Raw genomic sequence first — 24,879 nt, forward strand, 5'->3', positions numbered from 1 at the left:
ACCCGCTCTTGGCCTCTCCTCCCACCGCGGCGCAGGGCCGGTGGCAGCCGCAGCAGCCAGGCGGGGGAAGGCACGGAGGGCATGGTCCCCGTGTGGGTCACCCGGTGTTACCTGGAGGCCCTCAGGGTTGTTTGTAACATGGGAGCCGCCTCCTCGGTCCCCCCGGCAGCACTCCTCGAAGCTGTCCCAGAGGGAACGTGAACCCCATGCGTGGAGGTGCATGTTCCGCTCCTTGTCTCTTCAGGCCCTTGCTTCTCTTTTCCTGGCGGTGATCTGGAGGACTAGTGACTCTGTACAAATTAACTTCAATTCTATTTAGCATCTTTTTAGTGTAGTGGCCAGTAACTGCCCTATTTGTGAAAGCTAGAGAGCTGTGCCTTCCTAAAGCCTTTCTTGGGCGTTATGAAGCAATCAACAGGTTCCTCGTCTCCTTGGTTCCTGCGAACCTTCTGGTTCAAGACCTGGTGGTAACAGTACTCTGGCATAAGTAATATTTTTATCAGGGGATAAACAGTTTGCTTGTTCTTTAGACCATGTGTGTTTGACTTGGATTCATCGGGGATTCCTCTGTCCCCCCTTGTCTGCCATCCTGCCTCTTTAGGTATGTTATAGGCTCCAGTACTCCTTTTCCTGCAGGTTTGGACCTCTTACTTTACCCAGGACCTCGTTAATCCCCCCCCCCCCCCCCCCCTTCCTACTTGTGCTGATGGATCTTGGTGCCCTCCTTTTCCTGGTTACCCTTATCCTCTGCCTTCCCCCATTTCTCTTTAATCTTTCAGGGTGTGAACATTTTTTAAAGTCTTCAAGGAGATCAGGGGAAGCTTTACAGGAATTTGGCACGTTGGTGGAAGCTGCCAAGCAGGTATTTTACTGTTTTTAAAGATCAGTTTATTAACTTCTCTGTAGACATTTGCAGGCCTGACCACACTGCACTTGCTATCTCCCTCTTTCTGACTTTCCCATTTGGAAGCAGGCACTGTCTGTTGGGAGCTGGGGCACTCCCCAAGACGGTGGAACTGGTGGATTGTGGCCTTTGAAAGGCAGCACACCAGAAAAATGCTGTGGAGACTGGGCCAAAGAGGATGTCTACAGTAAATGAGGTCTCCGGGAAAGCTACTGAGTGCAGAATGCTGCAGTGAGGAGTTGGTGTCGCTGGGGGCTCGCAAAGTGCCTGCGGTTTGTTGCAAGGGTAAAGGAGTCCCTTCAGCGCCTCGTTGCTGCCCTAGGATGGAGCATCCCATCCTCTGCAGATGGTCTTGCCTTTGTTTCTAAGAATTTGATTTTCTGCGTGGTCTGTTGCCTGCCTGGACTCTGAGCTTTCGGGCATCTGTATGCTTCCTGCCACTTTTCCTTTGGTCTGTTGCCAGCGGCACGCCGTGGGTGACACAGGGGGTGAATGTCAGAAAGCCATACCTAACGCTTAACGCTAGGGCTGGCATCATGGTCCTTGGCCTGGCGTCGGCAGCACTCTACACCAGCAGAGACCCTTCTCTTGGCCCTGTTGAATTCAAAAGCTCAGCACCTCCAGTGAGTGCTGGCAGCCTGTAGGCTGCCTGTGCTGCCTGGGGCCAGCTGGGACAGTGAGGATGAGAGGACACAGTGTCCCTATTCCCAGCGTACCCTCCTATCCCATCTATTTCTCCCTGGCTCCCAGCTGTCCTGCTTTCCATTTTTTCCACTGCAGGCAATTAAAGAAATCCTGAAAAGAAACACAAGGTTATTTCCCATGAGGTCACCCCTGAAAGAAAGAGGAGTCCTGTGTGGATACATGTGTCGCGGGTGCCAAGCTGACATTTAGGCTCGGAAACAAGCTCCATGCAGGCTGAACGCACGTGCCTGTAAATGTCCACTTTGCAGAGCCAGGATCTCCTGCTCCCAGGGGGACCCACTGGAAACCCATCTATAACCTGTATCACCAGGGTGGCTCAGTGCTTGCCAGATTTAAGCGCAAGTTACCTCAAACCATTCTGGAGTCAAAATACCACGTTACAGATAGAAATCTGCGACAAAAACAACTGAATAATTTGCCTTGTGTTGGGAGGAAAACGTGGCCATAAAAAGCAAGTCCTTTGAGTGGGGGAGGACAAGGATGAAGGAGCAATAGGAGGGAGAGGATGGTGACGTGCACAAAGGCCAGAGGGAGGAACTGCTGCAGGTGGCAAGAGGTTGGCACGGCCACCAGGGCTTGCAGATGGGGGGATTTGGTGATCTCCTCGTGTTTCTCAAAGCAGTGCTGTTCTGAAAGGGTTACCTCAGTTTTCTGAGCTTAGAGCGTGTGAAACACAGATGCATGACGAGCAGAGAGAGAAGGAAAAAATATTTCAGAAGCCAAGAAAATAACAAATGGAGGAATCAAGCCTAAATCTTGTGTTGTGGGAGGGTGAGCAGGGCAAGGATGCTGGGGAATAGGAAGAAGTAGTTAAGGGGAGGGAGGGAAGGAGGAAGAGAGTGAGAGGTGATGTGATAGAAATGAGCAGAGGTGGAACAAGGAAAGATGCTCACAGTGAATTTATTTGAATGTCCATTGAAATGTTACCCTGGAATAAAACCCCAGTTCCTGTGAAGTTGCGAAGACTGGGACTGCAGGCTCCCTCCTGGGGGGACTTGGCTGCTGCCAAGCAGCGTTACTGTTGAGATATATTTTAGAATATACCATGCCACAGCAGGTGTGTGCAATTAGAGGAGAGCTCTCCAAAATAGCAGGCGGCTGTCAATTTTTTAGCAAATGGTGTTGCCCTTTTTTTTCTTTGTCCAACTGTATTAGAAATTTATTCTAATATGCATCATCTTTACAAAAGCATTTTCAAAGGACCTGTTATTTTTACCCTTCTGTTACTTTTTGTGACCAGACAAGGAGCAGAAGGCTAATCCCGTGGCCACTGTGGGTGGGTTTTGTTCCACTGAAGGAAGTTAATGAACTCTAACAAACGAGAAAGTTTCAGGAAACCTTCCACTCTGAAAGCAGAGTGCAGATTTCCTCCTGGCTGGAATTTAACCAAATTAAAATGATTACTACCTTCGCAAAATATTACTATTGCAGTCATTTCCCTTTTTATAGTGCTTCACGAATGTATGACACCTCAGAATACTCCTGTATGTTAAGTTTGCATTTTCATCCTGATTTTCTTGAAGAGGAAACTGAGTCACGGTGAGTTTCATAGTTTGACCAAGCCATGCAGTCATTTTGTGGCTGAAGCATTGGTAAGGTGTGTGACCAGCTATCATGATTAGATTTTTGTTCCACGACATGTATAGAAAGGAAATACTGTTTAAAAAATACCTGCCAAAGAAACTATTTAGCCTGATGAGCTCCAGTATTTTATGTTTATTGGATTAGGTGAACACCTCCCTGAACAAAGGGCTGTAGCTGTGGTGTGAATCGGAGATTTACCATAAAATGTCTGCCTAGTAGAGACACAAATAGCATTTGGACACCCCTTAAGTAGGTGAGCTTTTCCCCTCTGAATGGTAGGGGTCAGAAAATAGACTTACATTGCCTTGGCTTCTTTGGTTCCTTCCCGAGGGCTTTTTGCTCAGCAAGGGGACTGGGCTGGGCTGGACACATTCTCCCACAGCTCTACACCGCACAGGCTGCAGCTGCTCTGGGAAGCTGGCAGTGATGCTGGCTGCCGGAGGAGCGTGGTGGCATAACCAGGCTGGTGTGACTGCCCAAAGAGCCACAAGCAGCTCACGGCAAGCACGGTATCTCCGTGCCCTGCTCTTGTGGGGCATGTGCCTCTTTGGGGAAGCTCCATGGAGTGCACGGAATACGTCTTAATGGCCAGGTACTTTGCTTGCCAGAGCGGCTTTTTGGTGGAGTGTCTGCTGCTCTGCTCTAGCACAAAATGTTTTCCTACCCTTCCAACTACCCCTTCCACCCCAAAATGTTTCCATGGCTGGCGCTCTGAGTCCAATTCAGGTGCTTTCGCTCTGGTCCCTTGAAGTGACGACGGCTAGCACAGCCTCAGGTGTTGTAAGTGGCAGGTCTCCACTCTTGCAACGTGGGCAAGAATACGCGCAGCATTCATGTTCAGAGTCACAGGACGCTTTACCCTGCAGCCAGAACAGCTTTCACCATTCTGACTGTAGAGCTAACGGTGATGTCTCTGTGTCCTGCAAGGATGGGTGACCATGGTGGCTATTATAAACTAGTCAGTCTGGGCACGCAAACTGTATTGTGTTTGCAAAGTGCAGAAATTTATTTATAAATTGTTCGAGTGTGCTGTGTTCTTTCCTGTGGAGCTGTATCGCTCTTGTGTACTCCAGTCTGTCTGTTGTTGTGAACCTTGTAGCCAGCTGCTTTGTGAGCAAGGCGCCTGGGGAAATGGAAAGAATGTTTCCACTCCTAATTTCTGTGATCCTTTGGGGTGGAATCAGCAAGAATACACTCCTAAATGCCACTGGAGACCAAGCCCCTCCCTCAAGGCACCATTCCTGGTACGGCATACAGATCTATGCATCTCGTCTCCTTTTCTGCATGCTTTCACATCAGCAGTTTACCTTCCAGCAGTGAAATGGTCTGTCGATACTTGCAGGTCATATTTTTATTTCTGAATTGCTGCAGGTTATGTGGGACAGTCCTGGAAGTCAAGTCATGGCATTTAGAGTTGGTGTCATGAGGACATTTTCAAAGATTTTCTTCGGTGGATTTTAGAAACAGGGTATCGAGGAGTCAGTTGTTTCATGTCCCTTTTGCCTAGGGCGGCATGATTTTCCCTATCTTTTCCTTTTAAATTCCAAGTGTGGGCATTTGGTCATTGTCGGTGTGGTAGCAAGAGAGCTGGAAGCCGGCTGTGCGCTGTGGGCAACACACCGATTGTGTGAAGGTTCATCCCCTGCCCTGTAATCTAGCACAGAAGATGCACTCCCTGCCTTCTGTTTTTCTTTTGTCCAAACTTTGTCATCCTAAACTGGATGATGCCTACAGCCATCTGCTGCATTTGGTAGTCTGCGGCATCATGCCGACTCAATTATGCGCCTCTCTGGGATAACAGCAGGCCAGTTTTCTCTTCAACTTTGAAAGAGTGCTTTTCCTGCGCAAAGGAAGGCTGGAGTAAGAAGGAACCTCCAGAAACAAGCTGGATAAGCTGTTGTCGGGTGCACTCTTCATGTCTGCATGGTGGAGCTGTTTGGGTGCAGTGGGAGAGCTGCCAGTGTTTGAGATGCTGCGTCCTGCTCTGATGCGGTGGCAGACATGCTTCCCTGTGGCAGCATTTAACCATTTGGTGCTTTTAATCTTTACCACCTCCTTTGCTTTTTGTGAATATGCATTACACCAAGTGGTTTGAAATTAAAGGAGATGGTAGAAGTGTAAATGATAGTCGCTTTTTTCTAAGCGCCCAGGGTAAGAGAGCTACGGGGAGATCACGCTGAGCCTTACAGTGGCTTCCTAGCAAAGTTGTTCTGTTATGCTTTTTCATACCTACGCAGAAGTGCCCAAGCAGTAGAATTTATGTGTGTGATACACCCTGCGACCTCAGTCTTCTTCCTGTGGTGGGCTGGGGAGGCATAACTGGAATCTGGGGTAAGATGTAATCCTCTTATTTTGCTGCAGGCTCAGGATAAATTTTAAGGCTCCAGGGCTGCTTCCAGTTTTCTTCTTTGTCTTCCCTGCGGGTGGTGGACCTGATGGGTTTCAACATGCCGTCATCCAGGCTTGCCGTTTCAGTCCTTCTGAGCTGTCCGTAGTGCCCTGAGCCATTTTCCCCTGCAGTATATACTCATCTTTGTTATATGAGGATAGGGGTCAGATCAAGTGGTGGGGAGCTAGAGGAGAGGACATAAACGTCTCGGGGACCAGTGCTATTTACATTCAAGATGTTTCTGGCCCCACCAGCTGTTCCATGTGTGTTATTTTCAGAAGGGCAATAATCCATGGGAGGTCAGGAGGGTGGAATTGTGTGAATACGTCGGGTGAAGGAGATCAAGACGCTTGGAAGTCCTCAGGCCTTGTCATGACAGAGAGTCAGGATCCCAGATGATTGTGGCTTGCAGACTGGGAGAACTCAAGGAAAGCTCTGAATGTGCTGCTTGAATGGCTAGGAAAGGCTGCTTAGCCGGGTGTTTGTTAGCTGTTTTCAAGAGTCGTCTATGTTTACACTGCTGGCAGGACCACCTGTTCTTTTTCGAACAATAATATGTATATATATGTGTGTGTGTATATATTGCTGCATTTCTGCATTTATTTTTAGCCCTTTCTAAAAACTCCTGACAGGTTTGAAAGATGCTGTGGATCGAGAGTGGTGCCTGGCGGCATTGCTCACATTGACGGTTGTCAGAATTTCCATGATAAATCCCTGCTTTGAAAGGCTTATAACTCGTCCTTCTATTCTCGGTCCTGCAGCTTTCATATCCTGGGAAAAAAAGCCACTTTTTTAAAAACTGCATCTTCCCCAAAGGTTTGTGAAATTCAGTTCTGTTGGCCTAAACCGGAACTTTCTCAAAGCAGACGTTGAGTCTTGTCACTTTCTTTTTCAGTGCCTAATTGCAAATGTGTGGCAGGTCTCTTTAATACGTTTCATATGGTCAAATGGAAAAACTGTTTTGCATATCAGACTGACACAGACACTGGATGGTGTAAATCAGTAGGGAGCCAACACCACTTTGCTCCCCTCCACCAGCTATGAGGAAGCACAAAACCAGCTGAATTATGGCAGAGGCTGGGCAGTCTCCAGATCGGGTCTGATACCGGTTGCAGAACTGTAGGGCGAATGCCCTTTGTGCCAACTACTAGCAGACAGTTGAGGCGTACCGTGGGTCTTTTACATTCATAAACAAAGGACATGCATATTGCTATTACGTGCAATCAGCAAGAGAAATCCATTACAAATCAGCAGCTGATGATTTGAATGAAGAAATACATAGTTATCCTGTTTTAACTTTGTGGTTCACATGTCCATAGTGTCTTCCATCCATGCAGTGCAAAGCAGGTCATAGTTGCTAATCTGTGCCATTCCCCAGTGAAGTCGTACAGGCATCGTTGTGATTTCTGGTGTACACCCAGGAGAGACGGTGTTGTGAGGAGATGTAATGATGTGCCCCGGTGATGCCGGGAATCCATGGCAAAACAGAGCACAGCACCTGGGAACCCGAGTCGTGCAACAGTGCTGGAAGGACCGAGCTGCATCTCTTCTGAGAGTTTTCACTGTTTTTGAAAGCCGTTGAAGTGTTAGCTGCAAATAGTACATTTGTATGCAGCAGGTAGGGGCTAATTCAAAACATGAAGGTAATGAACTTGAAACTGGGTCCTGACACACGATGAGCGTTGTGGAGGGAGAGCTGGGAACCTGAGCTGAATGGAAGTCCGTGTAATTTCACATGCAGTGTTCAGTAGGCCATTCAAACTCAGATTATCTTTTGGCGGATGGGGATAATGCTTATTCCCTGCCTCACCAGGAAGGCTGTGAGATAGCAAAGCACATGCAGAAGGCTTTGTATATGCAAGAGCTCAGCTGTTTTTTGAACTGTATTAGTAGCTGCTTGACTGACGTATGTGACCTTTCCTTCAGGTCTTGCCTGACAGTTCTGGACCCTCATGGCTACAACAACACTGCTATTACAAAAAGGAGATAGTCCTGTGTTGCTTTTGTGCATGTTGCATTGGGTGCACACACAGTGCCATATCTGTGTTTTACTGTCACTCCAGACATGGAGTTTAAACTTTTTTTTTATCCTGATTTGTCCTCTTCTGCAACTGATTTTCCTGTGGACACAAAGGTGGGTTTTTTTTCTGGTTCCCCTGCCCATCTCTTGTCTATCTGAGGGCATGCATTCCTGTAGGAGCTTGGCACCTCCCTAGCAGGAGGCAAGGGCCACTATGTTCATTTTCCAGATGGGAATTTCAGGCAGAGAAAGGCTTGGGTGACTTGCCTGCTGTCAGACACAAAACTTGCTGGAGTAGGAACCCAAGGGCGCTCCAAATTTCAGACTGGTGCCTGAGCTGCTTGTCCAGACTCAGTGTTATCTTTTGTTGCCATTCTGATCCCAGCTGGCTGTCAGCTGTACCAGCCAGGGCTCCGTGGGTATTTATGCTGCTGCCAGTTCTCATGTCTCAATTGGGAGTCATTTAACGCGGGTGACTGAGATTCCTTGAGAGGAAGAATGTGAAGTATCCCAAGCAATGGTATGGTTAACATCGGTTTTGTCGTAAGACTATTTTTTAGTATTTATTTTAAGGATTGGTGACACACATGAGTTTTCCTACGGCTTCAATATCTGTGGTTTCAGCCATGAAAAAGGGTCAGAGGCAAAACCGTGTTGGCATAGGAGTTTAATATCCTCCCCTTGTAAGATAATAGAATAAATCGGAAGAGAAACATATGATTTAAAATCTTTAGTGATAGTGAGATGGTAAGAAAGGGACAGCACAACATTTTTCGTAATGCATTTGGCATTTCTGAAGAACGATTCCTGGTAAAACGTGATTGCAAGTCAACAGAGTCAGCAAATGAATCAGGGAAGGGAATGTGGCACGTCGCCCTTAGTAAAAAACCGTTACATGTTCTCTTACTCTCAATTACCCTAATTTGAAGTGGGGAGCTAATGAATATTGCTAAATGGATTGAAACAAACAGCAGCACTGTGGACAAAAAATAATCATTATGAACTGCAGTGTATTGACCACAGTGAATTTTTCACAGATTTGTAGGTTTTAATGCTGGGTTGTCTGGTCTGACTGTCTGCTTAGTGTAGGGGAAAGGACCTGAACCCATAATTTCTGATGGGGTCAGTAACTTCTATTAGCAGTGATACCTTTTTAAACCCCACTGCAACAATTAGAAATTACCTCATCCCTAGACTGTGCTTTTCAATTGTTAATTAAAATAATAGTTCTCAGTATAAGAGGGCTTCTGTTAGAAGAGCATCAGTTGTCAGAGATGTTGTCACTGTTGCTAGTACTTATGTATTAGGATTAAAATGCTTCTTACCTTGTCTTGGTAGGTGACATAGAGCAAGCTGTAGACTCCCATTGCAGGCCAGCACGTGGTGCAGAGGTGCTGGGGGTAACGTCGGAGCTGGCATTGTGTGCAAGCACGGAGCAGCCAGGCCCGGCCGTGTTTGGGTTTCTGGGTCTGGGATGGTATGGCTGTGTGATGTTGTGATGCGATGCATGTATGTCTGTGCCCTGCAGCCTTGCTGCTTGCTTCGAAAGATGCGCAGGGTGGTGGCAGCTGTGATGTAGGTCGTGGGGAGGAGTGCTTTGGAAAGCTGTAGCCTATTTGCACCATAGGAAGCAGGCTGTTCACCTTAGCCCTGAGTACACCTTAGGAGAGGGAAAGGGCTAAAGTGTCTCAGTGTTTTCCCTTTGATGGTCTCTTCAAGCTCTCGGGTACCTCACTGTGCTGGGAGTGGTGATGTGCTTGTGTGGTCAGAGTTATCCGTCAGGAATCAGTGAGGATTATTCTGAGTTCTCTTTCATTTAATGAATGTCTTTGTTGTTGATTTAGGGCTGGGCACTTTAACGAACTTTTCAGAAAGTCCTCAAATTTGGCATTTCTCTGGAAATGCCAACGATGAAATGAATCTGAAGAAACTAGTAATATGGAGAGGAAAGTGTAACTGTATCCTAAGAAAATACAAGACCACAGAGGGGAAAAAATAATCCAAAGCCTAATTACAGATGAAAAAACGGTGAGAAAAGAGTTCTCATGAACTGTGAGAGGAAAATGAATGGCAAAAAAATCCATTTTTCAGTGAAATACCAGCTACCACATATGTTTTTGGGTTGACAGTGCATGTTATACAGCGAAGGTGATGGTAATTTCTGCTATGCATGTGTACCTAAGTGCTCTCTTGAATCTGGGCTGAAATGGAAGAAAAGCAAGGTGGGAACTGAACATGGCTTCATTGGACTACGTGATTTAGCGATGGCTAATTTTAGACACTTGTTTCTGAAATGTCTTGCCCGTAGCCTGGCACCCATCAAACTGGTTCTGTCAGGAACACTTTTCAACCTCAAACTTTGTTCCCAGGCTGAAGAGCTGGCCCAACATTTACTTAAAAAACAAACCCAAAGAAATAGCAGCAGTTTTCTGACCTCAGGCTTGCCTCTCCCTGCTGATCTGATTCCCTTTTAAGGGTAGGAGCTGGTGGCTAACATGATTTCTGGTGAAACCCTGCGTGTAGCTGGATATGAGAATGCTGGGTTTTGCTGGGGCTGCTGTCAGAAATGTCATGCCCTACCAGCCTGTATCCAGTTTCTAGAAAAATCTCTCGATGGTGCCTTTTGCTTTCGTTATGTTATCATATAGCTGACCGTTGCCGACATGCCTTTTTAGGGTTAGGTTCATGTCCAACACGAACAAGAAAATTTAACTCTTGTGTGGGTCCCTAACAGTTCATTCTGATGCCTGGCTTGGCCCCATCTGTCTTAGCCCTTCCCATCAAAATTAACCGTACTATAAAGAGGGGCTCCTGCACGTGAATAATGGCTCACAAACCCCAGCCTGAGCACCTTGCTGCTGTGGTCCAGCCCCAGGAGATGGAGATGTCCTCTCAAAAAATAACAGTGGTCTGCAGGGGGCTTGCTCTTTCTCTTACAAATGTTGCAGTGGGGCGGTTGACTCACAGGAGCTTGTCATGGGCCAGCCAAATGGAGTTTGTAATAAAGAAATGAAAAAAAAAAAAAAAAAGTGGCTAATCTGTTGATAAAATGTAGCCACCTCGAGTGATAAAAATGGCTTAATGTAGCAGCCCTACAGGCCTTGGGCCAGAAATAATTTTAAAGGAATACGTAAATATTGCAGCTTTTCTGAGTTTTGCTTCCTGGCTTGCTCTGGGGGAATGCTTTTTGAGAGAAAATGTGGTGTGATTGCTTTTATTCATCCAGAGACCAGTGATTTTGCCCTAATAGGTAGGCTACAAAGCCCAGCGTCACAAACTGCATTTGAGGACGAGGAGCATGTTTTATGCCGGCGCCGTAGTGCCTTCATAGTGCTTTTGCTACGTTTGTGCCTGGGAAGCGAGGGGCTTGTAAGGGGGCGATGAAACCCTCTGTGTGGGAGCGTGCAATGGTGGAAAGTGTTCACGTGGAGAAACTGCTGAAGGACTTGAACCTTCCCGTAGAAGCTTCACGAGCAGCTGAGGAAGCAGGGTTTTCTGTGCCCCTTAACCACATCCATCCTTCTGCGGGGTTCCTGCGTGGGCATCGAGGATTCCCAGCCATGTCTCAGACTCCTAGGGACTAGTGGAAGGGACCTAAACCCACATTTGAAGTAACCACTGTTTCCACCATCATGCTTCTCTCTGATGTTTGCTATCACTGATCTAATGCACAACTGTCTTTAAAACATCTTTTGGTGTCTATTTATTGCACGTACTCTCCAGTGGAGGTGCATTGCTGGGTTTGTGATTGACAGTGTTAGTTAACACAATATTGTTTGTGCTTCCCGATGGCTGGAGGAACACACAGCTGCCTCTGGGGTGGATATTGGCCTGTATGAATTTAAAATGTAGGTTTCCATGACTGACGTTTGCTTTCTGAGAACTCTGTTGCCCGTCAAATTCAATTGCTCAAATGTCTGTGGGAAGCCAGTGGTGGTATGTGAATGTGGTCTCAGCAAAATCATTTAAAAAAATGTAAACCAATGTTCACTGTAGGAAAAATGAAGCATTTCTACATTATTTGGCTAGAATGAGTGTTAGAAGTTCATTTGATCCTCTTTCTTTTTTTGTCATCACATTTTCATGACTTTTTTTTTTTTTGTTTATATGGTATTACAATTCCTGTGGTCCCCAGAAAGATCTTTAATCGTCTAGACCATATAAGCAATGAACATTTAATGCAAAAGCAAAGCTATTGATTTTGCACTTCAAAGTCACAGCTTTTCCCCCTAAAAAGTGTACCTTAAGAAGCTGCTACACTCCATCCTCATTCTCAGTCCATCCACACCTCTGCTGCAGCTGGTAACCTAATCACTAAAACGCTGCGCTTTATTCGCGAATGTGTGCAAAAACTGGCATCAGCCCTGCACAGGCACCCCTCCTGTAACCCTGCTGGGAGGAGGTGCCAGAATCCCTTGGGATAGTTAGAGCCTGCTGAGCACAGGCTGTTTATGAGCCTGAGCATCCTTTTGGCCAGACTGCGTTGCCGCTGAAAGCCTCCCAAGGGAGCAGTGACAGAGGGGGCTCCCCCGGGGGACAGCAGTTCCCCTCGTGCCTGTGTTAGTCCCAGGCTTCCCAGGAGGCAGCAGAGCTGGCAGGAATGCTGCTCTTCCGTGGCTCCTGCTGATGCTGGTGGCCTGGAGTGCTTGCCGTTGCTGCGGGTCGGGCTCTCTGCTATGCTCCGCTGACTTTTTGAATTGTGAATTTCTCCATTCTTTGTACTTTGGCCATCTGCAGCCCAGTCAAGCATGTTCTCATTCCTCTCGACACGCAGCGCTTATTATTCTTTGGCTTTTGAGTCTTCCTAATTCTTTGGCCTCGGTGACACTTCGTGGAAAAGCGTTTGAGGAGAGATTGTGTAGTCTGGCATCTTTTTACCTGTTCCCTTGTAACAGTCTGAAATATTACCAGCTTTGAGTTTGCTTGAGCATTGCCACGCTCACATACTCTGAAAGAGGAAACAACTTGCTTGACCCATGTGCTCTAGATCAGCCATTACTTTTAAGTGTGTCTCTCAATTTCTCCCTCATTTGTCTCTTAGCCTGCTCAGCTGTCCCACTGTGCTGTCTGGGGAGAGGGACTTACAGGCACGACCTTGTCTCGTTTCATTACTTTGTTAGTTTTGGCATTCTATGTATTTTTAAATATAGCTTTTCCTTTTATAGGATTAAGTATTTCTGTTTTAAGAGCTTGTTGAAACACACATTTCTCTGTTCTCCTATCTTGGGCTCGGCAGCTGATCAGCACAAGGCTGCAGACCAGAACTGACTTCTGGCTCCTTCACACACCAGTTAGAGGCGATGCTGAAATGGTTTGAGGTATGCTGACCAAGATGACTGGGCACACTACATCTGTTAAATGTCAGTTCCAGCTGTCGCTGGAGAATTCACAGTTTTGAGAGGGTGAGCAGACCCTGCAGGTAAGACCTGGAGAAAGGAGGGATGAGAGCAGAATGAAAAGCTCCCACGTTTTCTCCCCCCTGCCCCAGAGCATTATCTTTGCAGTACTGCCATTTAAAGACTGAGTGCCTATCCAAGGGCTGAATTTAATATATAATGTTGATTTAGGTCACAACTATAAGATTGTCCATCCATCCGTCTGTCTGGCACAAAGCAATACATAAAAATTCTGTCTGAAATGACAGGCCAGCCTCTCTGCTCTCTGGCTGAAGTAAATGTGCTCCTATCATGGTGCGATAGCCTGGCCGGCCTTGACAGTGGATTCCAGGAATTGTAAGCTTATGGTCTGTCAGCGAGTGCAAACATCCATCCGTCAAATATTCCCCATTTGTTATACAGAACCAGGGAGGCATTAAGAAACGAGTGGCAGAGGGAAATTATCTGCTTTGATATGTGTATCCTCTGGGCTGGGGGACAGAGAGCTGGGTTGTACTCCGGTGGTCTCAGAGATCACCAAAACACCACCTGTGAACACACTTGGACTACAGAGGACTGAAATGGCATAGGGGAGCTCCTTACCCTTGTTTTTCATCTATACCTTGCTCTGCAGCAGAGTATAGATGCAGCGTGCAGCTGTGCAACTGTAGCTCAGAGTTTTTAAAGTTTGGTCCTATTGCTTGTTCTTAACTAAGAACAGTTTATTAAACAAGGCCTGGGGTAGTGCTTGAGTGGCCCTATGAAACAGTAATGTCACTCAGTAACCAAGTTTTCTGAGGGGAGTGATCCTGACTTACTCATTGCGCAACTGTCCCAGCAAGGTGCCACCCTAAGGGGCAGGCGTGATCATGGCTGTGCACATACCAGTTAAAAACCTCAGGCCTGCAGGGCTAATCCTGCCTCCTTGCTGCTTTGTGTACCTGTGGGTGCTCAGGGGGCATCCTCCTTTCTGGGCTGAAAGCCCCCAGACCAAGGGTCCTTTAATCTGAAAGGGTCCCTGCAGTTTCTAACACAGTTGAAAGTCCTAGTCCCAGTGTCTTCATCAAATTCTGGTTTCATTCTTTATGCTTCCCCACCCCCCCACCCCCCCCCCCCCAGGCTCCTTGCTGGGATCCAGTACTTTACTGGTCTCTACCTTCCCAGCCTGCAGAGTCCCATGAGATGGGAGATTGTGTGGAGAAAGGAAAGAAGGGCACTTCCTTTGGGTGGACAGAAGGATCCAAGGTCAGAAGGAGGGAGCCTGTGAAAGTTGGAAAGTGGGAGCAGAGATGAAGTTCAGAGGCGAGGCATCGGCTGGGGAAAGAAAGGGTTTTTCTTTGGGCTGGGCAACTACATCTTAAAGTGAGCTGAGTACCCACAGGAACCCTTTGCAGAGACGGTCAGCTGTGGATTCTCAATGTCTTTCAAGACCTTGCCTCTTAAAGAGCCTTTCAGGACCCTGCTACTCCATGGACAGGCAATCAGATGCTCAGGGGCAGCTTTTGCTGTCCTTTCCCCGCTGAGCTGGCCTCATGCAGGTGGCCCGTCTGGGTGCAGAGGTGTGTTAGGGGATGCAAGGAGGGAGCTTTTCCATTGCAAGAGGGGGGAGGCTCTGCTTTTTGGCCAGTTCTTCCCAGTCTTCCTTGGTAATGCAGAGGCAGGCAGGGGAGCTGGAGGGGGTTTCTGTTAGCCAGTCAATCAATCATTTCCTGATGTTTATTATTTATCCCCCTGGCCGAGCCCTCCCCTCGTCCCTGCCACTCTGGGCAACGGGAATTTTTGTGATCTCTGAGCAGCAGAGGCTGGCGGGCAGCCTGGTCGATGCTAGCAGCTCATTCTCAGCCACGTGAGAGGAGAAACATCAACAAGGAGAGATGGAGTTAGAACTTTATTAGGAGAAACCTAGACACAATTGACTAAAATCTCTTGTTAAGGAGAGCACGCAGGTCTTTTCAGGATTAAAAAATACACATGTATAAAACAACTTGCAAACAAAAAAATGTCCCCCCCCCCGTGTGTGTGAATATGCATGTATATGTACAGGGAACTGTACCAAAGCTAACCGTGTGTCAGGAGCGAGGATTCGCAATCCCTTTCGGTGGCCCTAAGAGAGGATGGCTCGGTCCCCTCGTAAGCTGGTCCCCAGCCATTCCCTCCCACAGCCCAGTGCTGGGAAGCTGTGGTCTGTGTCTGAAAGGGCAGCACAGGGTAAATGGCAGGGAGCAGCTTAGCTGTTTAGCAAAGCTTTTTAAAAAAGGGATGTTGGCTCTGCACCGAGAAAATGTATCAAGGGCGGGAGCTGCCTACGGACCTCACCCACCGGGCTCGCTGTGCGGTGCTGGGCACTGGTGGCTGCTCTGAAAAGGCTACAGCAGTAAAAAGAATTGGTCCATGGGTGATTTCTTACGCCGTACGCGCTAGGGATGGAAAGCAGAGATGAAGATGACCTGATGGCAGAACAAAGACTTGCTGTGAGGACAAATACTTGGGCTTGTGCTGGCTGGCAGGCTTGAGAGGGCAGCCAAGAGCTGAGTGATGTGCAGGACCTGGAGAGGACTCCTGCTCCCTGCAAAAGCTGCTGAAGTGTTTTGTTATGTTAGTGAGGAGAAGACACAGGCCGTACCTCTTCTGCAGATAAACAAAGGATGTTCTTCTCTCAAGCTGGCAGCTGGCAGCACCCTTGCAGCAGCGTTCAGGCTACTTGAAAGATGAGTTTTAAAGGGGGGAAGCCCATTTGGTTTCAACATGGTAATTCCTCTTTTTTTACTGGTAAGATATCTGTTCTCACAGGAGAGTCTATTTCTGTTAATGGATGTCTTGCTTAGAATGGATGACACAAGTATCTTGGGAAAATTCCCTGATTTCCATCAACTGGTCATCTAAGCAATATCCCTGCGGCCAGTCTGCTGTGCTGACTTAGGAATGAGGAAGGGATTCCAACTTTAGACATGAAGCAGCTGTGCGTGAGGGACCACAGACATCCTCATTCATGGGGAAGTTATATACACAGTGTCAAAAAATTCAAGTAGGATTTATTGTATAGGTAAACGTATAAAATATCTGGGCTCAGGTAGAGAAAAGGGTGGGAGTGGGGGTGGTTAGAAAGAGGGAAAACAAAGCAGATGAGAGTGTCTTCCAGAAAGCCTGATGGTGTGTTTCTGTCCCTGCAGGTGGGAGAAGCTTCAGCTCAGTATAATTGCCAAGCTGATCTAGCAAATGTTGACTGGATGCCAAAGAAGATGCAAAGGGCTTGAGGTCCAGTCAGTCTGGTGGATACAGTGTCGAAGTGGGTATCACTGGGCAGCCTCAGGAGTCTGGCGACCTGTGCTCTACCAGGCTAAGGACGGTGAGTCTCCAATCCCTGTGGGTCTCGTGATGAAAATATGGCCAAGAGGTTCACATCTTGAGATCGGCGCCTCTCTTTAGTGCCTGTCTCCCAGTGTCTGCCCCTGCCTTAAGCTGTGAGAGATGCTGTCTACAATATAACAATGATGTTCACTGAAAGGGAGCACAGGGGTGTTAAAACAGAGAGAGATTAGTGGTAAGAGTCTGGAGTCCACTTTGCAGAAGTTTTTCTAAGTGCTGAGACTGCTCCTTCTTCTCATCCCTCCTGGAGACAGGTCACACAGACAAATCATCTGACCTTGCCTTGCTGCTGGCACGGCTGGTCTTGCTGAACCGGCGTTTCTCATTGAAGTAGTTCTCGGGGAAGGCGGGCGCCACACATTCGTTGGCCACCTCTGGACTCTCCACGTAGCTGGACTTAATGAAGGGCCCTTCACCAGCAGCATCCTCCTGGCCATGGACCTTCTCGGTGGCAAAGTTGGCGGTGTTCTGCTGGGAGGCCATCTTGTTGCTGAAGGGACTGATGAACTTCCCATTGGGACTTGACAAGCACTGGTTAAAATCTGGTGGAGGAGTGTACATCTGGGCCCTTTCTACTTGCGGGGCAGACTCCAGTCTCCCGGGGGCTGTGCTGGGGCTGGGTTTGTAAGACCGGGAGCACCTCTCTTTGGCTTTCTTCCAGCCCAAGTGGTAGAGCTCAGCCAGGCTGAGGAAAAGGGAGAGCACCGCCACAGCCAGCATGAAGACGATGAACACGTTCTTCTCGGTGGGACGGGAAACGTAGCAGTTGACAGGGTGGGGGCAAGGTGCCCGCTGGCAGATATACAGGGTCTCCAGGAAGATCCCGTACAAGACATACTGTCCCACAATGAAGGCCACTTCCATGGCCGTGCGAATCAAGATGCTGTAGACGTAGGTGTTCAGCAGGCTGCCCCTGAGTATAATTTTGCCTCCTGATTCATCCCAGCAAGACAGCTCAGCCTTCTCTGCCGCAGCGCACTTCTGCTGGTAGTAGGTGTCACCGTTGCTTTTCATCTCTCGAGCCTCTATTTCTGCCTCCTTCATCTTCCTCTTCTCCTCCATGCGCACCGTGTGCATCGCGTGGCCCATGTACACCAGAGATGGGGTGGAGACAAAGATGATCTGGAGGACCCAAAACCGGACATGGGAGATGGGGAAAGCCTTGTCGTAGCAGACGTTCTCGCAGCCGGGCTGCTGGGTGTCACACATGAAGTCAGACTGCTCGTCTCCCCAGGAGGACTCAGCTGCTGTGCCCAGCACCAGCATCCGGAAGATAAAGAGCACGGTCAGCCAGACTTTCCCCACCACTGTGGAGTGTTTGTGGACCTCCTCGAGGAACTCTCCCAGGAAACTCCAGTCCCCCATTTCAGCTCACCAGGAGTGGTGAGAGGTCTTGACGGGAGAATTAGACACAGCTTCTGTGGGAGAAAATAGAAGAGAGTGGTTCTAAGGAGGGTTAGGAAATGGGCAACTAGGAAAGGATGGAGTGAAATGATTTGTTTTGTGTCAAAGGATTTTTTTTTTTTTCACCTGAAATAAATGAGGTCTGGTTTGATGAAAATTTTGTTTCACATCAACTGAATACTGTGTTGCTTTTTTTTTTTGTTTTATTCGGCTCCTGAAATGAAAAGTCACCTTTTTGGCATGACCCAACTACAATCCATTAAATGGGCTGCTAAAGCTGTGAGGATGGGCCAGATTTATTCTTGGTTCAGAAAGCTCTTTCACTGCTGTTTGTACATTACATCCTCTGTGCACTGTGCAGTTAAAGCGGCATTCGTCTGTCTGCAAACTGCACTCTGAGGAATCCTTAGTGGGCTGATCCCCTGGGAGGTAAGACTGGAGTCTACAGCTTGGTCTGAGTAGTGCCTTGGCACTTTCATGTTGCCTTTGTGCAATACCTGCACCGACAGCTGGAATGTGAAGTGCTCGCAGCTCTGGGCTCGATGCCACCACTGAAAGAAATGCAGAGGAAACCTTTCTGTTGCCCACCTGCCCCTTGGCCATAGGTTTTGCTCTGGTTTTGCAGTGTCGCCAGTTGCAAGCGCTTCATTTACAAGCTGCAAATGTTCTGGGGAGTGTGAAGACTTTGATGAGCTGTGCCAGCCCTGCAAACCTAATCTGCTGCCACCCTGTCACGCCTCTCTGAGAGGGGACTGCTGCAAGCTCTGTATGGTGGATCTTGCTCTTGCTTAAGAGCAGACAAAATTCATAGTTGAAATGAGACAAAGAAAAGTCTCCTCTGGAATGCCGCCCAAGGACCAGCAGCTCCTGGGAAGCGCTGTTTGGTAGGTGGTTTGATGAGAGGAAAGGTTTGGTGGGCTGCTAGTAAGGTTGCAAAGTGAAGATGTAGAAGGGCCTGCTTCAATTTTGTTTCTGACTCTGACAGACTTTTTCTGGCCAAGTCACTTAACCTCGTGGATAAACAGAGAACGATGGGTTTAATCCATCTTTTGTGGGTCTCTACGGGAGTGCTTGAGCAATCATTTGATCCAGTTATACTCACCATACTCACCTTCCCAGCGGAGCCCTCCCCTGTGCATGAGTTAAGGGCCAGGTGCTATGAAGTGTGCAGTGTTACCTCAGAGAGAATATTCTCCCACAGTCACTCTCTTTGAAAATATGCTTTTGATAAATACATGAAAAACCTAATAATTATCATAATGAAATATGAAAAGCACTAGACAAAGTGAATCCCAAAGCCATAGGGACCAAATTGTTAACTCTTCTTTATTGTCCCTTGGCCTGTCTTTAAGAGCCAATTAGTTTTACTGTGCAAAGAATGTCTGTGGAGAGTAGACACTGTTAAAAGCTGAAAATTTACTGCAGCAATATTGTGCAGTTTTCCTGTGAGCAAGAGCTGGAGAACAGAGAGAGAACACTTGCTGGGGTAACGGCATCCCTTCCTCTGGTTACGTGAGTGATATAATCCAGCGTAGCAGCGCACACGATGACTTATGCCATCGCTTGTCTGTATGCGGCGTCCATCTGCAAGGATGGATGGGGCAAAGATCAGAAGTTGAATCCCTAAACTCCCGGTGCTGCTGAGGACTGCCTTGTGGCAAGGTGAGGACTGTGCAGGTCAGGAGGCAGGGAGGTGGCCACTTGCTGCCCCACCGCCTGCCAGAAGCCGGGTGAGGAGGGAGAAAGGGCGCGCTGGGAAGGAAAGGATGGGCTTTGGCTCTTGTCTGCTGTGGCAGGCATGCTGCACTCGGGCTGACGTGGGTCCTGGCGGCTGCCTGGTGAATGCAGCAGCTTTCATCTGCTGCCAGCCCAGAACTGGAGGAGCAGTAATGCAGAAAATCAGCAAGTCTTTCTGACTCCTCTTGTCTGCGCTGATAAAAACTGCCAAATGTGTGGGTCTGTCTTACTTTCTGAAACGGCTTTAGCGCAGTTACCGCATTCTGGAGAATTTAGCGTGTGGCTTCACTCTGTGAGTACTAGGGCATTAAATACAGGCAGATAAATCAGGGATGAGAAATATTTACATACTGTTGCACTGAAGTCAGGGGTTTTAATTTTTTTTTTTTTTTTTCCCCAGAGTGCAGACAAGGCAACCAGCTACCTACAGTTCAATGTGCAGGCAGTTTGAAATTTTACCATGGCTTGTTTTCCCTAGGGAAGGCTGCTAAACCTAGACACTTGTAAATTGTAAAAATCAATGTGTACAGAACACAAAGTAAAGCAAATGTAAGCACAAGAGGAATTCAGAAATAAAAATGTTAATGGATGCGAGAATAACAGTAATTCACCTGGCTCACGCATGAAGAAAATTTTCCAAGAGGATGTAAATCAGAAGGATCCAAGGCTGGCAGCCGTGAGGATTAGGCTGGATAATAGGGCCATTTCCTCTGCCTTTCCCTGCCGGCTGCTCCCCTGCACAAGGCTGCTTAAAGGAGGGGCTGCCCAAAGATGCCTGCCGAGCATCCTGCTGCAGCCTCACAGAGAGGTGAGACACTGCTGCCAGGGGGTAGGTGGCCACAGGAGAATGGGCTTTGAAAACCAAGAGAAGGCGTTTCCCTCCTAGAGCAGTATTTTTGGCTTAGATGTTTTTTAGTTATTAGTGAGCTATTCTGGCAATGCCACACCGAGGGCCTTCTAGAGCAGCAGAAGAGAGCAATCTAGCACTCTGCTGCCAGTAAGCAGAGAGGGATTGTTGTCACCTCCTGACAGCTTTTCCTGGCTACGCAGGACTGCCTCTGAGCTAGCCTTTCTTAACTATTCTTGGGAATTTTCCATATAGTTCCCTTTCCTCATTCCCAGACTACTGTTGTCCTTGCCTACTTTGACCTCTCAGAATGCCAGCGTCTGTGGCCTTTTGTGTTCCTCGTTTGGGCTCGGTCAGACAAATCTTGTCTTGCTCTGACGTGACTCAGCAAAAAACACCTCTGGGTACCTTTGTGGGGTCTCAGCACCTGATAGAAGACTATCGTGAGAGCAGAGTCATGCATATCCATGCAGAGCCGTGGGCCGCGCCGCTGCCCGGCTGTCCTTTTGGCTGGCAGCTTTCTGCTGGATCAACAGGGGAGCTGTGCGCCGTCATGGGATCTTGGCACCCGCAAACGTGCGTATGACAAAGAGCAGTGTCGCCTGGCACAAACCCAGTGACGTGCCCGTCCTGGTTTAATCATCACCTGGAACGCTACTAAAGCTGGGCAAAACCAAAAAAAAAGTCCGCTTAGCTCCGGGCTGCCTTGTGACTGTCAAATTCCATGACAAAAATACCCCAGCGGGGATAGCACCTGCTAGTATGCCAGGCTGGCTTGCCAGCCGTGGGCTGCTCTCCTCCATTCCTGTTTTCCACTGCCTTTTTCTGCGGGAGGGGAAGCATCCATTGCTCTCAGAGCAGTTTTGCCCATCCTCTTGGTGATGCCGCATGCTCTGAAGGACAGGCAAGCATTTCACATCGCTGCTGCTTGTTCCAGCCAGCATGCTCGTTCTGGTGGGACTAGCCAGAGCTCTGCCAAACAGCTAGGAAATTCACACCAGAGAGCCAGGAGGGCTGTTCGTGTGCAATCATCTTCTTTATATGAGTTTATTTCCCCATGGGTTGTTAGGAAGAAAGTTTCCCCCTCTTTTGAAGACAGGCGAGGCTATCAGCAGTGATATAAATAGCTGAGCTTGACACTTCACGCTAACTTTTCCCACAAGGAAGGTGACAGGAGGTCGCCAGCTCTGCAGGATGTTTCTAAAATAAAGTGGAGAGCCTGATTATAATGCTGTTTCTGATCTCCCTCGCTGGGCTCACCTCTTCCCCTTGGCAGGTCCCGGGGGTGCGCGGAGAGGCTCTACGAGGAAGGCTCCTTTGTGTGGGGCAAGCACAGCTTGCAGAGAGGGGGAAAGTAACGAAGTCAAAGCCGTTGTATTTTTGCCCAGTCTGTGTCTGTGACTTGCTCAATTGGATACAAAGGTATCTGCTAGTGAACCAGATGTCCCAACGAACTGGAAGGCTGGGGCCCAAGATGTCGTGAAGAGGCTCACACAGCAGCCGTGGGGCTGTGTGTGGAGGCCATGCAACAAGTCCATCCCCTCTGGGCTACCAAGTGGGGTGGTAGCCATCTCCTTTAGCTACTGGGCACACGAGAAGTGACAGCCCTGTGCAGTGGAGCATCCAGGTCACCTATGGCATGGTCACTGCCTGGGAATTGCTTGTGGCCTTCCTTCCTCCAGCTGTGTCACCTCATACCAGGTCCAGGCTAGTGTGTGGGTTAATTAAAATAAATTAAAATTAAACACCTAGCTGCCATGGGTGGTATGCAGACACCGATCTTTTCCCCTGTGTTGACAAATGTCAGGCTGCAGCCTGACTGGTCCCTGCACTGCAGAACTGGCCCCTCACACCTGTCGATGCTTAGGAAGGACACTTTCAGTTCTGTGCTGGAGATTAATTAGTTAACGTTGCTTTGCTATACAGCTGCACCTTCACTTAAGGATCTCCAGCCCCTCCGTTAGCAGTAATCCAGCCTCGAAGCATCCCACCCAGTGCAGATGCTGTCATCTTTGTCCTGCAGATGGTGATCGATGGGGTACAAAAAGGGCAAGTTTGAGGTCACTGTGTTAGTGGCAGTCTGGGGACAGAGCTCAGGGGTTGTGACTTGCAAACCTGTGTCTTTTTTTCTGTGCAGCACTGCCTCTTAGACTTGGTGATAGCGACACAACACTGCTTCTACAGCACAAGGAACATCTGCTTCTACAGACCACAGCCCTTCTCTCCTGTGCCCCAGGACAATACTGTCTTGGTGACCTGAAAGAAACCTCTCTTGTACTACTCTTCTATAGCAGGTACACACAGAAGAACCAGAGGTTCTATTATTATTATTATTATTATTATTATTATTATTATTATTATTATTATTATTATTATTATTATTATTTTGTGCTTTTCTAAGAGATAAACTTGTCATTACATGGCAGGGTGCGCAGCCATGGTGAGTGCCCAAAAGGAAGAAGCAGCCTTTTTGATGTACTTACACGGTGTTCCTTTGTGGCCAGGACCTGGTCAGGATGCATTTTGGGGACACATGACTTAAAATATTAGAAGATGAATAAGGTTAGAAATGCACTGCCCAGCGTGGGTACAATGCTGTGAGTGCTGGAGGCTTTTCATAGCGTTGTGACATAGATTGATGCCAAAGCCCACCTCAGCAGGTATCTTTTTGTTCACTGTTTACTGATATTGGCTTCTTCATATGTGTATACAACAAGCAAGCAGTGACCTATTAGGCATTTTTGTGCAAGCACCATCCCTCTGGCTTTGTATATGCATGCATGTGCTTATGATAAATTTCTTCCTGAAATAGGCCCGTTGTTTACCCAAATTTGTAACTCTTGATTTGTGTATGGATCTGGACTAAATAGGTTTGTACATCTTTATGCTTCAAAAAACCCCCAACAAATCTGATATGTTTGCCTAGGTTCCTTTCTAGTTCCTTGGGTTCAAAGTCCTGTGCTGGACCAGTATCAGGAGCAGTGACTTTGACTCCAGTGCTCCAATCTCATGGGAGAGGCAGAGCTCTGTGTTAACAGTTCCTGTCCTAGAAGACAGACATCTGATGTTTCTCATCCCTCTGCTTCTCCTGAGTTCATTGCAATTTCTGGAAGGGTCGTACTGGTATCCAGACCACTGGCCCTGCTTGCAGTTGCAGACAGCTTGTTATTCCTTGATGAGGTGTGCTTTCCCCCTCCTCTCCAAATGTGGAAAATCTCCGAGTTCACAAAAAAGAGAGTGGGTGAGAAGATAAGGGAGTTGAATGACCCGTCACCTCCTGAACACACACACAGTCCTGACATGCATGAAGACAAAGACTGAGGGAAATCACTCAACACCTCCAAGTGTGTACATCAGGGATGTGTTACACACACAGATGGCATTATTATGTGAAATATTTTAATCTGAAGTGGTGGTGGAAGCGGCAGTCTCCCAGTTAACTGCATTTTTATTATTTGTCTGTCCAGGACATCTACTGCTATTTTCCTCCTCTCCCCTTGGCTAGGCTCAAAATATGCTTTCATGTGTCCAAATATTAGGGCAAAGCTCTGCCTGATGTGGATACTGGAGACCAAGGAGAGAAGACCTTGAACTCAGATGAGTCAAGCTGAGGAATGAATTAGTCCCACTGTGTTTGACAAGGATGCATCAAATAATTACATGACAGTGGTACCCGGGCTTGCACTTAGCATGCAGGGAGCCCCTCTAATTCTCTTGGGACTCTCTCTCTTTGCCTTAGAGAAATGTGGGTCCCCAGAGAGCCCAACAGATTTGATGAAACTGGACTTGGGATAAGCTAAGTGAAGCCTTACATGTGCTTTTTGCTAGAAAAAACCACCAATTCTCTCCCTGATGTAAATGCTGCAAAGAGGCTAATGGATATTACTCTTCTTACTCCTTACCTAACAGGTTGAAGAGCATCCAGGTCAGGATTCGGTACAGAGCGTGGTGCTCTTTCCAGTTTCTTTATCTTTGCAGGGAGACGCTAACTGATATGAATTTGCAGACAATGCAGAATTGGCCAGCGCTGTATACAGGGGAGGGGACGAACAGGGCAGGGAGAGCTCTGGGAAAGAGAAACACGCTGAGAAATTTGGGGGCTGCTGTAGTAAAGCTGTTCCTGAGCTCTGCTGAGAGAAGCTGATTTTAAGTGCTGCTGAGTCAGCAGGGGAGGCTGGTATAAGAAGGGTGCCGGGGATGGCAGGCGTCACACTGGGTCCAATATAGCAGCAAAAACCTGCCCATGTGATTTTAGGCTGCTTCATAGACTGCACGAGGTGCAACTTGTTATAGTGTTGAAATGAAACAGACTGGAGAGGTAATGGGAGAAGGAGAGGGCTCTCATTCAGACTTTTCCCATCCCTTCTTCCCTACTCTCCGCACAGTGTCTCCCTGCCTATCACTTCCCAGTTGCTCTCCTACAGTCAAGCTCCCCCCTGCAGAGCCTTGCCTCAGGTTTTTGGCAGTTTTGACCATTTAACTCTTTACAGCACCCAGATTGCTAACGCTTTCAGCTTTACAAAGGGGAATTTTTCACTGACTATCTAC

At 47.9% G+C, this 24,879-nt stretch overlaps 1 protein-coding gene and 1 long non-coding RNA gene across 4 annotated transcripts in view; one reads left to right on the forward strand and one right to left on the reverse strand.

Moving 5' to 3' along the window:
- On the forward strand, positions 1–16,282 carry LOC129784344 (uncharacterized). The gene is made up of 3 exons (XR_008746990.1): positions 1–862; positions 974–12,920; positions 16,148–16,282. It is a non-coding gene; the product is annotated as an uncharacterized LOC129784344 (long non-coding RNA).
- GJA5 (gap junction protein alpha 5) overlaps positions 14,853–24,879 on the reverse strand; it is an 18,967-nt gene continuing 8,940 nt past the window's right edge. For all 3 annotated transcript variants that reach the window (XM_005236049.4, XM_027784663.2, XM_013298072.3), the window contains exon 2: positions 14,853–17,761. In XM_005236049.4, the coding sequence (XP_005236106.3) occupies positions 16,599–17,708 (1,110 nt within the window). In that variant the 5' untranslated portion in view covers positions 17,709–17,761 and the 3' untranslated portion in view covers positions 14,853–16,598. The remainder of the gene's footprint in view (positions 17,762–24,879) is intronic.

The sequence above is a fragment of the Falco peregrinus genome, chromosome 4, assembly GCF_023634155.1.
Source record: "Falco peregrinus isolate bFalPer1 chromosome 4, bFalPer1.pri, whole genome shotgun sequence".
Classification (NCBI taxonomy): domain Eukaryota; kingdom Metazoa; phylum Chordata; class Aves; order Falconiformes; family Falconidae; genus Falco; species Falco peregrinus.